Raw genomic sequence first — 18,211 nt, 5'->3', positions numbered from 1 at the left:
CGAATGCAAGTGAGTGCAGTCGTGTTGCCCCCCCTTACCTCGGAGGCGTTGGGGCAGGCGTTGGGGATGCGTGGCGCGTGGTGGCTGAGGGCCGACAGACACGCCAGGATGAGGTGGATGGCCCCGATCTCCAAGGCCATGCGTCGGAGCAGGACGCCGTCATCCGTGGTGAGCGGCGTGGTGCTGAACAGCGCCCGGAGCACGTGGAAGGGCAGCGTGGGCAGCACGTTGGCGGACGGAGACTGCAGGATGTGACCTGCAGGAAGCAGAGGGGGCGGAGGGGTAAGAGATGAGGGGCGGGGTAAGCAATCAGCTGTCCGTCGTCGGCGGAACTGAATGTGACAGATTTTCTCTTTCTCCCCAAAATGTGTCTTCTTGTTTTGAAATCAGATGTTCTCTAACACCTGCATTTCCCTTCAGGGACTAATAAAGTCTCATTAAATCTTATTTTAAATTCTCAATGGATGACATTTGCAATTTAATGTCCCAAGACCAATGTTTTTGACAAACATTTGATTGTCTTGCTATGATTTTGAACATCTGCTTGATCGTAAATTTTACATGCTTTGGTACAAATAAAAATGTATACACAAAAAAAGTTGACACTTTACAAAGCGGACGGTGGTCCATCAGACAAGAGTCTGACTCATTCTGTGGTCTGGTAGCACTCCACACCCAGCCCTTGGTTAGCCGAACCCAATGACCCAGGTTACACTATTTACTGTGGAGCAACCATTTGACTTCATCAAGTCCAGTCCTAACATGAGTAATGTGACTCTAAAACTTTACATACATTCATAAACGGATGAAAGAATCACTATTTAAAATGTAAAAGACCAAAAAAAAAAAGACTAAAAAAAGTTTCTGACCTTTTGGAAGTCTTATTCACAACAAAACTCCCCCTAAAAAAGGTTGGCTGGGATCTCAGCATCCTCTGTGGTCCATTCATCTTTCATCAAACTTTTTAAGGAAACTCGGGGCGATTTGAGTTCCCATCATGTCTTTATTGAAGTTTAAGAGTTTGCGAGTAGCATAATGATTGATCCAAACGGCAGGCCTAATGACTGCCAGAGGGACCGAACATACTGAGAGGAGCCGAAAGTGTCTTCTGCTCTCATTTAGCCCTCATAATGACTAAGGGCAGACAAAGACAGCAGTGGACTAAACGACTGCCTGATGTGATGTGTGGCCCGTGTTACCAAATAAGCTGGCAGACCCACGCCACCACTCATCCCCGAACAAGGTCCACAGTCTGGCTCAAGGCCTGGGGGAAGGCAGGGCGAAACAGCAACGAGAACACCAGAACACGCATACTTATACAAGCTCCGGGGCCGACTGAATGACAGGAGGGGTACCGATAATGTGTAGGCAGGAAATACGCGCTTAGCGAGATGTTGGTGGAAAGGTTGATTCTTATTCTTTCAAGTTTTACATCCCAGATCTATCTAGCGACCTAGAGACTGTTCAAGGACATTATTAGGAGCATTTTCACCATAGGACAGGACAGTGAAGATAGAAAAGTGTGTGGAGTGCGCCAACATCCTGTAGCAAAAGACATACCTCGTAAAATCGCACAAGGGTCATTCAAAGTGTTTCTGCATACATAGGTGACCGACTTAAGAGTGAGCCACCAGGTAAACCTTTTGGAACCTATGCGTGGCAGCAAACATCCCACACAGGGCCCTGGATCACGGTCACCAAGCATCACAGAACACTTACTTCCCTCCCCGTCGTCGGTGACTCCCAGGACGAGCCGCAGCAGACACTGGGCGTGTTTCCTCTCCTTCAGCAGCACCTCGGCGTAGCCGTGCAGCCGCAGGAAGAGGCCGAACGCCGCCAGCGAGTGGGCGGGGATGGGCGACATGGTCTGCACCGCGGAGGAGGAGGAGGACGACGCCTGGCCCTGCAGCTGCTGCTTGTTGATGGGCGGGGGCGGGGGCTCCGCCGCGATGGTCTCGGGAGCCTCGTACACCAGTTCCCCCGACTGCTCGATGGTCACCCATTCAAACTGGTCGCTGTCCTTGGGTTTCTCCAGAGTGGTGGAGGGCACGATGGGCGAGATTACCTGAGGCACCACCACCCCAAGCAGAATCAAGGTGGATGGGCGTGGGTGGGGGGGGGGGCAAGGCGGACAGGTGAGAACATGGCATGGACCTCAGGGAGAATGGCCTACAGGCGGGCTTCTGGCCGCTACAATGTTGTTGTTGTTGTCAACTTTCCATCTAGTTTACACCACAATTAAAACTAGAGCTTTTGATTCTGTTGACCAATAGGAGGCCGCCACCTTTCAAGATATTAGTATATGGCAGCCACTGTTTTTATATTGATTATTTGTTGATATATTATAAACAGACTCAATATTCAGAAATAGGTTTTACTTTAATCACAATAATATGTTCCAGGAATGGGAATCGCTCCATGTACTACACTCACTGTTGATAGGTTTCCCAAGATTTACATCTGCAAGTCATGCAGTGATAAATAAAACATCCATTTATTTGAAGGTAAGCTGCACTAAAAGCTAGGGCAAAGGAGAGGCCCATAAGCCCCAAGGAGACAGAAACATGACGATAGTCTAAAAGCCTTGCTGGAAAGCTACCCAACAGCCTTACCTGCACCAATATAGATGCCTTCCGTCCATGAGCGTAATGCTTTCACTCCAGGTGAAGCGGAGTTACTGAATCAATAATTAACTTAGGGACGGGGTACAGTCAATGCAGAACACAGCATCAACAGAAACCTTGGAACTCTGCACAGTTGGGTCCCAGAAGCCTTGTACTTCTCCGTTTAGGACAAACAGTGGCAACACTGTTCATCTTTACAACATTTCAACATCAAGTAGGAAGAAGAAAGACTCACTTGGTGGCCGTTTTGGGGCGCGTGATGCCATTCGGGGCTTGCTCTCGGGCACAACCTGTACGGCTCGATTTTAGGGAACTATTTTGAAAGCGGAACACAGTAGACGGGGAAGGAGGGGAAGGGAGAGAGGACAAAACAAAGCATTTAATTCCCTGGCAAGCTTCGCCGGGCTCAATTTCAATGATTTGGCTGTTCACCTTGTCACAGATAGAGCCCACGCCTTCGCAATTAGGGCCTCAAAGTGTTCATCTGCGGCGGGGCATAATGGGGCACATCTCGCGCACGCTAATGACAAACACTGCTCTGATTGGCTCTAAACGCCGGAGCCTCTGGCCGGCTCTCCTCCCGGCGCTGGGGCTCCTGGTATGCTACGTACCCAGACGCAGGGCGCGGGGGGGGGGGGACGCAGCCTGACAGTCAATTGAATCACCCCCGAGCACAGTGCTCCACCGGAGCGGTGCAACCACGTACCTTAAGATGGCATGTCAGGAGAACGAACGACTGAATTTCTCCCTGCGAGGCATCAATGTTCAATGTTTTGTTTTTCTTGCCAAGTTTAATTAAGGTGCTGTCACCAATATTTCAGATGGAGCAAGAAGCATTTTTTTTTTTATCCCGGTACACACACGCCTTGCTATTTGCCGGCGTGTAACGTATTGAGAAGGAGTTTAAATTGCTACGATGAGCGTAATAAGGGGAGGCGTGTGGCTGCCGAGTGGCGTCGGGAAGTGGAATAACAATGAGTCCTGGCGTTTCTCTTATCTCGGCGAGCAAATTATATTAAGTGCTCCAATACCAAAGAAGACCTAAATTACGATGATTCTACTGCCTCACATTCTCAGTGTTCGACTCGCAGAATAAGGGAAGACTTTAGCATTCCAGTACGGTCACATCACACGGTCATGCGTTCCAGATTGACTTACACTGCAAAACGTTACCACTAGACTTTCCTAGTGAACCCAACAGATTGACAGATTGAACATTGTGCTCCCAAGTCTAAAAAGTAAGCGGCACACAAAGGCATTTAGGGGCAAACAAATTTGTATTTGTACTATTATTCTAATAAAAAAAATAAAAAAATTCAATTCCCATTAAAAAGTAAACACCCATCCCCAAAATTATTGTTTTTTCTTCATGTTAGCCCTGCTCGGCTTTCAATTGCACATGCGTGCAAGCGGGTCTTGGCACAGAGCCCTGCACACAGTGCTGGTGGTGGCAGCCTCACCTGCTGGATGACGTCAGGGTAGAGCATGGGCAGCCTCTCGGCGATCAGCGCCAGGCCTCCCATGCCGGCGAACACCTGCAGGGGGGACTGCACGGGGCTGGTCTCCAGCAGGGACTCGTCCGTGGCGTCGGGGCTCTCCTCCCCGGGGGTCATGGGCTCGTCCTCGGGGCAGCTGCTTAGCATCTCGCAGTGCTCCACTGGAGGGTGGAGAGGAGAGATAGAGACAGAGAGAGGACCTGGTGTGATGACGGCTGTACACAAGCATTACTGGAAGGGTCAGAGTGCTAAATTCCCCATTGGGAAACAGAGGAATACACTTTTATGGGCTTGATGAGACACTGCAGTATGGGTTACAGGTAGGTATACCTGCACCATAAATGCTCCATTCGAGGGAGATGAGGGGCGAGAGCGAGAGCTATTTGTAGGTAGGTCTTACTGGTAGATGCTCCATTGAGTGAGAGGGGGAACAAGGTATGATGGATTGCCCGGAGATAGTTAAGCAAGCATAGGGTTGAGATAAGATGGTACTTTATTAATCCCAGATGGGAAATGTGGAACAGGTCCAGACTGCATCATAAAAGCCATACAAAATTAAACTTAGAAACATCTATCAAGTCTAATAAATTACTATCTCTTTCAGAAAAAAGCGCACGTTAATTATCATACCACTATGAACAGCTGTTTGTTCAAATATCTGGAAGTGATTCAGATCATTAGCCAACAGACAATTAATTAATTAAAGGGCATAAGGTGCCGATTTGTTTTGCTTACAATAACCATAAATTGCATTAGGTTTTGGGTTAATGTGTATTAAGATAAATGCATAGTTCAGCTCCTGTATACTGCCCGACAAAGGAGCATAGTCAGGTGTTTTGTTGTATACATTACAACAGGGAGCGTTGAAAGCACCTCATAATTCATACCAAGATTACATTGAGGGAAAGCAGGAAGGATGGATCAACAAAGCCAGTCATCCATTACACTCTCATTCATCAAGTCAGGAGGAGGAGGAGGAAAGACAGCTTTCAGCTCATGGACGGATATGCTGTACAGCACAGGTACATGCTGATGAAAGGCATCATATACATGTTGAAAAACACAATATAGTTTAAACTTACGTTTATTGAACTTTTCTACTCTTATTATGTATATCAATATATTTTCTGTATATATTTTTGTATTACTTGTATTACTCTCCTGAACTTTGTGCTGTGATTCATAATTTCCAGACAGCGATTTATAAAGTACATCTCATATTGTTGTCTTGTTTCTACCACATTACCTCAGTGGCTTTCAAGTGGCTTGACTCGAGTTTGGTGGTATATTATGACTGATGTCATCCATCAGCTGTGGATTGATCTGAACCGTAATTCCTATGATTCAGGCCAATCAGTTCATCAGAAATCGACAACTGTAAAATCTGTTGGATCAGTATATAAACAGAGCAGAGCATAGATTGGTCTTGAGGAATAACAGCAGGCTGAGCCCATTATGGACCGGACCGTGAACATGGACAGGAAGGTGTCCTGAAAGAGAGCGGGAAAGACATGTGGTATAGGGCCGCAGGTGGGAATCAAACCTGCGGCTGCTATGATGCGTATCCGGTACGCTGTTAGAACTAAAGTGACTCAACTCGCTACTGTGCTGTTTCTGTTGGGCATGAATTTCCGACAACAATATGTCTTCCTAAGAGGTTTTGGCCATTTACAAACAGGAGAAAGGCTTTTAATGGAGCCTCTAGGTGTGTTTGGGAGTGGGGATTATGGACGGGTTAGTTTCTGAAAAAGCCAGAGAAAGAGAAAAGGAGAGGAGGGAGTCTAAGACAGACAGCGAGAGAGAGGTCCATGCTAGGGGTGGGCAAGTCACTTGGATCTGCTAACCTACATCAAATATACTGGTCTTTTGTATATGAAAGCAGCCACAATACATATTAGGCCCACAAACATTAACAAAATGTGGGACATGAAAAAGAGAAAACTTAAATTTGAACAACAATGAGGAAAATAAGAACTGTTCAAACAGAAAATCATCCGCGTCAACTGTTCTAGATGAACAAGAACCAATTTCTAGTTTTTGATTAGCAAGAACTGACAAAAAGGGACGGCAATGTGAACAGCAAAGTTGAGCCACGTATGGGAATTTAATCTTCCGCTCTAGATGCAGAGGCTCTCTCCTCCACAGTTGAGGGGATCTGTATGTCACCACAGTCATGTCATGGTTGTCATGGTTTATCATTCACCCAGTGCGCACATGCTACATAGGGACGCATGTGTTTATGGATGTGGGGAAGATACAGGGGGAAGGACTCCCAGAAGTGTCAGTTAAATAAAGTTACAATAAGACTTGTATATATATATTATAGCAGGCAATTGTGTTGGCTAAATCTCATTATATATCAGGCCCATAACAAATAAAGGTCCCAGAAATGCAAGGAAAACGGAAATAATTTGGATGAAACCAATTGCATCAGTTACGACGTGAATATGCAGCGTTTTCAACAAGTACCGCGTAAGCTAAAAAGACATTCAACCCTCAACCTCATAGCCAGTGTAGACATGCTTATTTTCTGTCCTTTCCCCAAAATATCCTACGTTTTTAGAGGACTCAATTATAATGGAGGTTCCATTTTAATCCACATGTAAAAAAGGGGATTATGATAAGAAGTGTAGTCTTAAATGCATCCGTGTTTTGGAGACGTTCCTTTTTGAGGTGGATACGATGCCAACTCGCCCACCCCTCGTCCATGCTGTAGTAAATGGGTACTGAGAAGAGTCACAAGCAGTAGTCACTGCTCGTACAACAAGCTGCAGTTTCTTTTCTTCCCTCCCGTTAGTGTGGGTCACCACCCAATCCCCGGCTCTAAAAGCCTCTCTCGTCAGGTGAACCCGAGTTCTGCAGTATTTAGGGGAGCTGTACCGAGAATGGTGAGACATCAAGTGAGCTGATGGAAGTAGGCTGGGTAAAACCCTCTTACTGCACTTCTCCATAGAGACCGAGACAGACAGAGACACAGACAGACAGAGAGACAGACTGGATTTAGCTACAGGTGATCTGGAGCAGGGGCTTACGGTGTCTGGCTGCAGCACACACACTCCAGACACATGATGTAACACATATATATGGAGCATATATTAGGATTCATGGTTCAGTTTGGGACATAATTATTCCAGAAGGCCATATGGCTGCCATTAATTATTTTCCATGCTGTTGGCCATGGGGAAGAGGCAGGCACAGAGGTTATACTCCGCAGAACAAGGAGGCCATGGTAGGGAATACATTTTAGCATGAAGAAGCTTCCATCTGTAACACACAGATTACATTCAAAGTGCCAGAAGCAGCATGCGCAGCAGCGATTCAGTCATCGCTGGAACAGGTGGATTGCTGCTTCTCCAACTAACTGTTCCCGGTCTCCTGCAAAGGTTATTATCTCCATGCCCAAATGGTTGCCTGTTATATTAGCAGATTTATCCCACTGTGGCTAAGCCAACGTTGGTTGGCATAGCAACACAGAGGAGGTTGGTCTGCTCTGGTTGGTTGGTTCTGTCAAAGCCCAATGAGAGGGGAGCCGTCTTCCTTGAGGGAGACTTATCACCCAACATCGGGGTTGCTCCATTTTTAGGTTGGAAAACGAGTCAGACCCAAACTTCTTGCATGGTTGTGCATTTGCTAGTAGTTGCCAGTAGTAGGAATAATTTCTTTGTAATCAAAATGGACCTCTCACCTTAGAACATTTCTGAACCCAAAATATGCAATAGAATCTATATCTATACCAGTCTCCCGAGATCATTTATGCAATTCAGGTAACCGCACCTTTCGGAATCACAACTCAGAACCAGTTCGCACTGGTCAGAACCAACACGGAGGCAGTCAAAGGAAAAATGGTGGAGGCAAATGTAGAAAAGTGTACATGGTCAGAGCTCAATAAAATAAAAATGACATTTGAAACCATGAATCAAAAGCTCATCTAAAACACTGTATCCCTCTCTCTCTCCATCTTCCGAGACATGCCCAGCAGTCCGGCCCCTCCGTCACCACCAGCTCCTTACCTTTCTCTGTCCTCAGCCTCTTGAAGGAGTCCGTCTTGGAGAGGCCGGGGTCCGAGATGACCTTGGAGCCCAGCTTGACGGTCAGGTCGATGGAGCGGTACCCCTGAGGCAGCCTGCGGTCGTAGAGCAGGGTGAGGAGCTGGGCCAGGGTCATCTCGGCGGGCAGCGGCTGGCCTGCAGGGGAGGGGGAGGAATGGACATCAAGGGACGTTTACGGTTTACCTCTCGATGTATAGCTGAGGAGGCTCACATACATGCTCACCCGATCTCTGAAAACGATTTCTGAATCATGAACATAACCAAAAGCACATTTATTGATATATATATATTTTTGAGGGAGTGCAAGAGCGAAAGAGAAATATGTATAGTAGTATCTAATTTTAAATTGTATATAATGCTTAACTTTTTAGGTCAAGCAGTGAGGATGGAGCTTTATTATCAAATCAATACTACCAAATGACATGCTCTACCAAATGCCCAGAATCAATGTCTATATTGATTCTTCACTATATTAGTGAAATAGGATTCTCTAATCCTCTTATTTGTTCGTTAAGAGATAATCAAGAATACATTATAAGCCTTGAAGGTGAAGAAGTGCAGAGAGAGAGTGTGAGTGAGTGAGTGAGTGAGTGAGTGAGTGAGTGTGCAGAGATGGATGCGCGTGGACTATCAACAGGTCGGGGAGAATCGACCCGGATGGATCTTACCGCTCTATTACTGCAGAGGGAATTAATTAAGATCTGCTGCTACTATACCCTCGTAGCAAGAGAGCAAGATAGAGAGACAGAGAGCGAGACGCACACAGAGACAGAGACAGAGTGTGTTACCTGGCAGCAGGTTGTGGTAGAGGTGGAAGACGGGGACGCTGATGGTCTTGTTGGAGGGGTCAGAGGAGGAGGAGGCGGCCAGCTTGTCCGTCATCACGCGGCCCCTCCTGGAGGGGGGCCGCGGGGGCGTGGACAGGGCCCTCTTGGACTGAGACTTCAAGCCTGAGGAACAGAATCAAGGGTAAGACCCTATGCCGTTCAGTCCACCAACAGATGTGGATGCGAGTGCGTTAGTGTGCGTGTGTTTAACCTGAGGCCACAACGACACTGTAGTTGTCCTGGAAACCGTTGTCTGCCTTCATCTTCTCCTTCTCCTCATGGTTCTTCTTCTCCTTGTCGTCCTTCTGCTCACTGATCAGTTTGGCCGTGATACTGGGCGTGTCTGGAACACAACACACACACAAGAATTAACACACAGCAAATGCAGCAAACTGTTGGCATTTATACTGAGCGGAAATCAATTATCTGTCTGAATCAATGGCAGCACTAAAGGCTTAGAAGAAGGACATTTTTTGGTAGAGTTATCCCTTAAAAAAAGAACATTTTCCCCATTGCACGTTACACACACACACACACACACAGCCTTTTATCTCTTGTTCAAGGTCCCGAGAGGAGGACAATTCATCATTCGCATCAGTGGCTAACCGCTAGCTACACAGCACCCCTCGCCCCATCAGACGGTGATGATGGGGGCTGCTGCAGGAAGTACCAGGTACTAACGGCCTGACAGATCAGACCCCTGGGGAGGGGGTGCAGTAGAAGAAGGAAAGGGAAAAACGTGTCCAGGGAACAGGTAAGCGTGTTGAGTGTGGGTCGTTGGTCACGGTTCTCCGTACCATATAGTCTAGGGCACAGAGTGCCCTACCACACCTGGAGAGAATGCGGTTAAATTTTTTTTTTATGTGTAAATTCATGTCAACATGTCAAGTATCATTGGTCTTGGTTCCAAGACGCAGCATGTCTACATGTATGGCGACGGAGAGAATGCAGCTGAGGGTGTCCGACACAAATAAAGATTTGTTTTTCCGTTGCTTTTATGGACTGGAGAGTGAAGATGGAAAGCGGGTTGAAGAAGAGATGCAGCCTGGGACAGCAGGTAAGAATCTGACCCGGGTCGCTACAATGCCGTATCGTCGAGGTTGAGGGACTGTGTGGAACGCATGGGGTTCCTTTGTAAGTGACGGTGTGTTCTGTGCTGTGACTCCCCGGGCGGTGTAGCATTAAGGCTAACAGGGGTGTCCATTTCCCCCCGGATGGATTTAGCGCAGCGCGGAGGCTGGGTGTTGGTGTTGGCACTTAAATCTCAAATGTGTGTGAAACTGCGTGAGGGAAAGGTCAGTGTTTATCTGCCCAGAGGGGGAGCAGATTGGGGACACTATGTGTGTGTGTGTGTGTGTGTGTGTGTGTGTGTGTGTGTGTGTGTGTGTGTGTGTGTGTGTGTGTGTGTGTGTGTTCTAATTGATTCCAAACAGAACTGTGTTTTGCATTGAAAGCAGCTCACCTGACACACCACCGCACTGTGGCAGACAGGTGGGTTTTTTCATCTGCTGCAGAACTTGTGACTTTGGGGGTTTGTGTGTGTGTGTGTTTGTGTGTTTGAACCCCGTCTCTCTGAGTTGAACACCTGAGGTATGTGTAAATATTGATGAGGCCAACGGGACGAATACCAAGCGGTGATGGACAACGCAGGCTTAATTTATACCCCTGCATCGACGAGCTGCCGCGGGTCTGTACGTTACTGGAGTAGCTAAACGTGGTCGTCACAGTAGCTCACGTGCACCTCTCGAAGAACTCAACCCCTGCTGAGTGCACAGACCCATAAAGGGAAGCACCGTTGAGTAAAACAGTGACTATTGGACAAGGACGTATTACTCAACCTCAAGGCTTTCTGTTCAAACACAGAGCTCCAGCACTCCGGGCTGCCATTCAGAACATGTTCCAAGTGAACCCAGAAATCGCTTGCGTACCGACGCCACAAATGGTTTTGATAAACGGACAATAATTCTTCTGATGGCGATACTGAAGGAATAAACATTGAATGCCAATCATACTGTTGCTCTACTCTGAACATTGTCTTTATGAACCTATATGGGTGAGGCCACAGTAAGAAGTCGTCTGATATTCTGGAGAAGGCAGGGTGAATTGGAGCGGATCCGGGGTCACAGAGCAGCCAACATAGTAGACATGACAACACACACTGTGCTCTACCGACTGAAACACCACCCCTTGGTTCACAGACGCAGATCACTCTCACTCAACACCCAGTGTGCCTTAACAAGCCTTGTCCCCACCTCCATTAGACTGCTGAACCCCTGGTAGAGGCTCGCTCTGCTGTCTTTCTAAAACAACCAACTGTCTTTTTTAGACTAAGGGCAGATGGTTCCAGAAAGTACCACCATACCTACATACATACATTCCACTTAAAACTTACCACACCATATACATACAAACAAGATGTGGATAGGCTTTTGTATAGCATGGTTCTGTGCTGGTTTTTTTTGTCATCTTTAATCATGTAAGTGGCCCTAGTACATTATGCTTATTGTGTGTGATTCAACCAAATAGAGCCGCACACATGCGCTCTAGACCAATCAAGTTTCAACAGTGAGAGGTTCTGTGCATGAGGCCTTCTTACCTGAGACCCGGTCCAGGACCTCAGCCAAAGTGGTGGAGATGGGCAGGTGCAGGGTGCGGTACTTGTGTCCGGCTCCGTACATGGGGTGCTGGATCACGTGACTCGTGGCGTTGATACGTCCTTTGTAAAGCTGGAGGGGTTAGAGCAGAGGGGGAGGAATAATGTAAGGGTGAGGAAGGGGATCCGTGTTGCTTGATTTGTTTTACTTCATTGAATTGATTTTACCACCGGGTGTGTCGTTGGCCAGTCATTACATCACACCATCGTTTCATTTTCAATGGAACTGATAGTGACACGGGAGTGTCCACCCCTGATATATGACGGATAGATCAGCCTACCAGTTTGTAGTCCACAGAATAGGTGGGTGGGCGGATCTAGCAGTCATAAATCTGTAACATAGGGGCCATTTACCCAGTTTATTCTCATTGAGATCAATGATCTCATTTATGAGGGAGACCTGAAAGCATAGGTGGTTACAGCCACGAGAACATTAACCAACACGGACACGATTTGGTCTTTCCTGATTGACTGTGACAGGTCGTCTCAGAGAGAGCATGAATGACGGCACACGTGTTCATCACTGGACTGACATTTACTGCTCCACTCAGCCCCCCAAGGGGATATGGCTAGGTACCAACACACACACACACACACACACACACACACACCTCGATGTTAAAGTGAGCACTGGGATTTCACATAAATATAAAAAGACTTCCAAGAACGAGGACAAATCCAAAAGGGCGAGAGAAGACGGCCTTAAGTTTTGTTGCAGAGGCACCAGCATGATTGACAGGTCCGAAGCCTCTCTCTGGCCTCAGATGTCTAACCTGACATGACCTAGGAGGCCAGCATGTGTTAAACCTTCCAGAGGAGGAGAACAAGAAGAGGAAGACGACGAGAGCGGCCATTATTCAGTACCTGACGAGACTGGGGGTTGCGTACGTCCGTGCGCTAGCGGTGACCTTTCCAGAGAGTAGACGACAGGAAACCACAGCAGCCCAAACACAAAAGGGCCGACTTAATTGGATAGAAGACGACATGAGATGCTGCGTTTTCCTCCCGAGAACCAAGCAGGCTGCTAATTTAGGAGTTTGAGAGAGTCGTCTCTCACGGCTCTCTCTTAATGAGCTTTGTTTTCAAGCTTCTCAGAGGAGAAAGTGTTGTTTACGGGTCTTTGAAGGTACAATCACACACACCCACCCACCAAGTGGAATCTAGATGAGGTCTGCGGCATCAACGGAGATGACAGTGTGGCGAGAGAAACATGCAGAAATCCCTCTAGATGTCCCGGTTTAGGCGACTGGAGACTGACATACTTGGCAGGCACGGTACAGGACATTTCAACAACAACACTTTGTTCTCCTCTCAATTCTGCCTGAATATAGCAACACTTTGCACTGAGCTATGTGAATGCACTGCGAAACAAACGGCAATGAAAGGAAAGGAAAGTCTTTTGATTAAATGTGGATGAGTTACACCAGTGATGAGGTCTATTCCATTGAAACATTAAAAATATGAGATATGAAACAACCCAGTATGAAAGTATTTTGAGTCACCATAGGCATGAACACTATTGGAAAAATAATTAAGTATCACATTTCAGCACCATTATGTGATATACATCTACATCATTATTACACGTAAAGCCCTCAACGAGTAACACCTATTACTTGCTGCCACAAGCTTTGAACCACAAACACGCAAACGCAAAGACACATCCTTTAGTAGGCTGCCATGACGTGAGGTAATCATTTAAACCGTGATGTACGATGTGATGCAGCATGTGATGTATGGCAACCATTAGGCGTGCAACAACATGCAGGCTGCAGGTTGGCTCCTAAATGCAGCCCAGCAGTGCCCTCCAGTGGCCACATGGGAACACTACTCCAACCGATGCAATGACAAGAATATATAGACCCCACTATATCTTTTTGTGAGATGGAAACGACAATGAAACGTGAATGTGGTCAATCGGACAGGACACAACAACACACTCGACAAACAACACAAACAAACAAATACCCAAATGATAAACCGCCACAGCCACCAACCAAAGCCATAGACGCCAAGGTTCCAAGGAAAAACAGAAGAGTGAGGAGAGAACGGGCATCGGGGGGGAGAGGACGAGGTCATGTGTCAGAGCTAAGGGAGGGTTGAACACAACAAAAAACACAAACACAACAAGCAGTGCTCTGTCAATCAGAAAGAAGAGGGAGACCAGACGTGAGTGGGAGCCGAGGTCAGCTGTAGCGGCAAACAGGGGTCGACACGACAACAGAACCAAACAAACAACCAACAAACCCTATAACCACCACGGACTCTCCACCAATCAGAGAGAAGAGGGAGAGCAGACGTGAGGGGGAGCCGAGGTCAGCTGTAGCAGCCAACAGGGGTCGACACAACAACAGAACTAAACAAACAACCAACAAACCCTCCGACCACCACGGACTCTCCACCAATCAGAGAGGAGCGACCGGAAATCAGCGTGAGGGGGTGGAGGAGGGAGGTTGGGGGGGGGGGGGGGGGGGGGGTCAACCTACCGGGCAGGGAGACTGCAGGAACACGGTGACTTTCTCGTCCTCGAGCATTATCTGCAGAAAGAGCCGTCGGATGAACCCGGAGATGTTCCCCGAGACGGGCACACTGCCGCGCTGTGGGGCCGACTGGAACAGCTCACATAGCACCTGCACAGAGGTCAGGGGTCAACACCTTAACACTAGAGGTCCAGTATGGGTTCATGGGGTTAACGCCTTAAGCCTGGAGGTCAGAAGTCAACACGTGAGCTATAAGGAAAAGGGGAGGAGCCTACATCGGCTTCTGGTTGAGGGGGAGGAGCCTACTTGAGCGGTCAGGTTTTAGCTGAACAGCCTACCCGTGATATGTTGTTGGGGTATGAGGTCACGGCGGAGCAGCCTACCTATTATCATGAGGTCATGGGGCAGCAGCCTAGCTAAGGTCATGAGGAACAGCCTACCTAAGGTCATGGGGAGCAGCCTACCTAAGGTCATGGGGAGCAGCCTACCTAAGGTCATGAGGAGCAGCCTACCTAAGGTCATGAGGAGCAGCCTACCTAAGGTCATGAGGAGCAGCCTACCTAAGGTCATGAGGAGCAGCCTACCTAAGGTCATGAGGAGCAGCCTACCTAAGGTCATGAGGAGCAGCCTACCTAAGGTCATGCGGTCATGGGGGAGCAGCCTACCTAAGGTCATGCGGTCATGGGGGAGCAGCCTACCTAAGGTCATGAGGAGCAGCCTACCCAAGGTCATGGGGAGCAGCCTACCTAAGGTCATGAGGAGCAGCCTACCTAAGGTCAAGAGGTCATGGGGGAGCAGCCTACCTGAGCCATGAGCCGCTGGTTGTTGGGGTGGCATGAGATGCACTGCAAGAAGAAGGCCACGGTGGCATTCTCCAGGGCCGTCCTCTGCTGGGTGCTGAGGGGTCCCGGTCGGCCCGGCGCCAGGTGGTGGGACCCCGAGGCCTGGGGCGAGGAGGCGGCGGCGCCGGCGGGGGAGGAGGGCGTGGTGGCGCTGCTGTGGAACCCGGCACTGCTGGCACTGGAGTGGCAGAGCAGGAAGAGCAGGGAGGTCCAGAGGGGGTTGACTTCGGGACCCCCCAGCCAGTCTTTCATGGCGTGGCTGTTGCCCACCTCCGTGAGGAAGCGCAGCACGGGGGCCGCCAGCTCCGGGGCCAGGGCCGGCTGGCTGTGTGACCAAGACGACGACGAAGAGGAGGAGGACGATGCAGAGGAGCCGTAGGAGTGGTGGTGCGGGGGCTGGTGATGGTGGTGGGTCGAGTGGTGGTGGTGGGGGTGGTGCTGGCGGTGGCGGTCTGCCTGGGAGGTGGCGGGCAGCGGCAGGTCAGCGCTGGCCAGCAGGCTGCAGCAGAGCTGGGCCAGGCTGCGCGCCAGCAGGGAGGGCAGCCCCGAGTCCAGCAGCTGCTCGATGGCGCCAGGGGAGAGCGCGGCGGCCGCCAGCGTGGTCAGCTGGGACTCCGTCAGGTTGAGGGGCAGCCGGGCGTGCTTGGAGTCGTCCGTGAGGCCGGCGGCGGCGCTGGCGGTGGCGTTGGCGTCGTGCTGCTTCTTGCCGTCGTCCGTCATGGAGAGGCGGTGGTGGCGGCGGTGGTGCTCCGTGGCGGCGGGCGGAGACACGATGCCCAGCCAGGACATGAGCAGGGAGAAGTAGCCCGGGTGGATGTGGCACATGGAGCACAGCAGGCTGTCCACCGCCTTCTTCAGCACCACGTTGCCCGGGAGGGACATGGACCAGTTGTACAGCAGCCTGGGAACACGGAGGGATGGGGCATTACAACATGAACCACACACACACACAGACACAGACACACATACACGTCAGGTTACCAAGTCACCTAGTTCAATGAGAGACATCTCTGCTTTTTTTTTGTTGCCATTTTGATGGTGGAAAAATAAGTTAAATAAACATCCTCATCCTGTACGACTGGAAAACTTCTGTGATTGCGGTGCAGTAGGGTGTATTGATTTCTGTGAGAGGACTGAGAATATGGTTTTATAAGTATTGCAATATATTGTACTGGGTATTGCCAAGGTTTTACATGGGCTTTAGATTGATCATGAGAAATATTTATATAGCTTTTGAATCCTATTGTTTTTGTAACGTGGCTTTGTACCGTCTTGTGCTGTCCCGGTTAAACAGTCCATTATGGGGTTAAACAGATCCAAATAAATTCGAACCTGATCCTCAGTTTTCTCAAATTAAATGTTCTGTTTGTTTGTTTGGTTTGCCCTGCTCTAAACTATTAATGCCAACAGACGAGCCATGCAACATTTAGGCCTGCGGTCTGCATATCTAAAAGAAGAATGCTGGAACGCTTCCAGACCAAAACATCAACAAAATATTCTGTTTGAATGTTGAATGAGGCTGACCTCCAGGCCCCGCGGAAGCCCGTTCCCAGCTGTAAACACGTTTCATGGTTCTCTGATGTAGCGATAACAGCAGGTCTATATAACGCTCAGTCTTCACCCCCCCTCAGCCCTTACTCCATTCTGTCTGTCAGCCATAACTCCTAGAGCATCTCGCTGTCAATATATCATCCTTTTTATGTTAGTGTTCACCAACCTCTTTGCAGACATTATTATATATTATAAATAATATTACTTAATTATATATATTTAAGCAATAGATCATGACAGGCTGTGGTATGTTCTCATTATACCACAGTTAAGGGGCATTGTCCGACCCCCTTAACTGTGGTATAATGAGAACATTTCACTGACTGAAGTGATCTATTGCTTAAATATATATAATTAAGTAATATTATTAGATTAATTATATAATTAAATAATTATTAGAACAATGCACAAATACACAAAAGTTGGGGGTTCACATACATTTTTGGACTTGGAATGGGTCACGAGCCAATAAAGGCAGTGACCAATTTCAAGTCTGAAATTGGTCCCTTCATCGTTTCAGATTAAGAGCATGACACCCAACAGGCGTTGACTCACTCAAAGAGCTCCCTGTCGAGCAGCAGCGGCAGGTCGTAATCCACCGGCAGCTCGTAGCTGTGCCACAGAATGGCCGCCACACAGTGGAGGTGGGAGGGCGAGGGCATGAGCAGGCCGTACTCCCTGGAGGAGGAGGTGGAAGAGGAGGCGGAGCTCACGCCGGCGCCTGCGTACCCGCCCATGGGCCCGTTGCGTTTGTGGGCGGCGACTCGTGACGAGTCCTGAACCCACTGGAGCAGCGCCTGGATTCTGTGAAAGAAGTGAAGGGGAAAATTGTTGTTCAAACAAGCACACTAAAATAGAATGCACCGCCTTTTAATATATGTTCTAGCGCCTCATAATATATATGTTCCAACAGCACTTCAGACGGACAGGCGGAACGACGGAGGTGACTTTTATCAAGTGTCGTCGCGCGCTCGTCTCCGACCTCTGAGGCAAACGTCCCTGTCTCGCCGTGAGGGGACACAAAACAACTTTATATGGCCGTAAAATCCCGACAAGGACAGGGGAAGGACATGCTTTACTGCCGGAGTGCCAGGAGGAGTCCCCTTGACAGGGAGATAACGTATTATGATCCTGAATGATCAGGCCCGGGGGGGGGGGGACTGGAATACCTGTCTTTGGTGCCGGCGTCCTGCGTGGTGCCCAGCTGGTAGAGGATGTCGATGGTGGAGTCTGAGGAGAGGCCGTTGAGGCGTCCGAACAGCAAGGGACTGTTGAGGTCTGAAGGGAAGCACAATCAAAGGCCGTATGTAGTGTCACTGTTGGACTCCCTGCCGACACCATAGGCGTAAGTATGGAGAGATAATGAAGCAGATTGACATTCCAAAATATGTAGTATTCCCAACCAGATGAAATTTAAAGCAATTGAGAAATCTAGATTAACAAATTTAAAACACAGTATCTGTGTGTGGGAGAAAATAGTAGAGGTGAGTCACCTCTACTATTTTCTCCCACACACAGATACTGTGTTTTAAACGAACCCAGAACCCTTTCGGCTGGAGTCACCTCAGGTGACTCCAGCCGAAAGGGTTCTGGGTTCGTTCCCCTAAGTGCTCAGTCCACAATACACAAAGCTATCATGACTCACATTTAACTCCCAGCTAAATCATAAGCAGAGAACGGGTCAAATAA

The 18,211-nt window shown here is 48.6% G+C and overlaps 1 protein-coding gene across 1 annotated transcript in view; it reads right to left on the bottom strand.

Moving 5' to 3' along the window:
• The window catches only part of birc6 (baculoviral IAP repeat containing 6), a 94,876-nt gene that overhangs the window by 36,974 nt on the left and 39,691 nt on the right, over positions 1–18,211 (bottom strand). Inside the window, exons 52-63 of the mRNA XM_084470198.1 lie at positions 17,692–17,800; positions 17,078–17,326; positions 14,933–15,872; positions 14,136–14,279; positions 11,593–11,722; positions 9,208–9,339; positions 8,958–9,119; positions 8,131–8,304; positions 4,085–4,281; positions 2,860–2,937; positions 1,720–2,065; positions 39–256 (exon numbers count right to left, since the gene is read on the bottom strand). Of these exons, the coding sequence (XP_084326324.1) occupies positions 39–256; positions 1,720–2,065; positions 2,860–2,937; positions 4,085–4,281; positions 8,131–8,304; positions 8,958–9,119; positions 9,208–9,339; positions 11,593–11,722; positions 14,136–14,279; positions 14,933–15,872; positions 17,078–17,326; positions 17,692–17,800 (2,879 nt within the window). The remainder of the gene's footprint in view (positions 1–38; positions 257–1,719; positions 2,066–2,859; positions 2,938–4,084; positions 4,282–8,130; positions 8,305–8,957; positions 9,120–9,207; positions 9,340–11,592; positions 11,723–14,135; positions 14,280–14,932; positions 15,873–17,077; positions 17,327–17,691; positions 17,801–18,211) is intronic.

Source organism: Micromesistius poutassou, assembly GCF_964030765.1.
Source record: "Micromesistius poutassou genome assembly, chromosome: 7".
Classification (NCBI taxonomy): domain Eukaryota; kingdom Metazoa; phylum Chordata; class Actinopteri; order Gadiformes; family Gadidae; genus Micromesistius; species Micromesistius poutassou.
The sequence above is the reverse complement of the archived record's forward strand: the minus strand, read 5'-3'. Positions and strand labels throughout refer to the sequence as shown.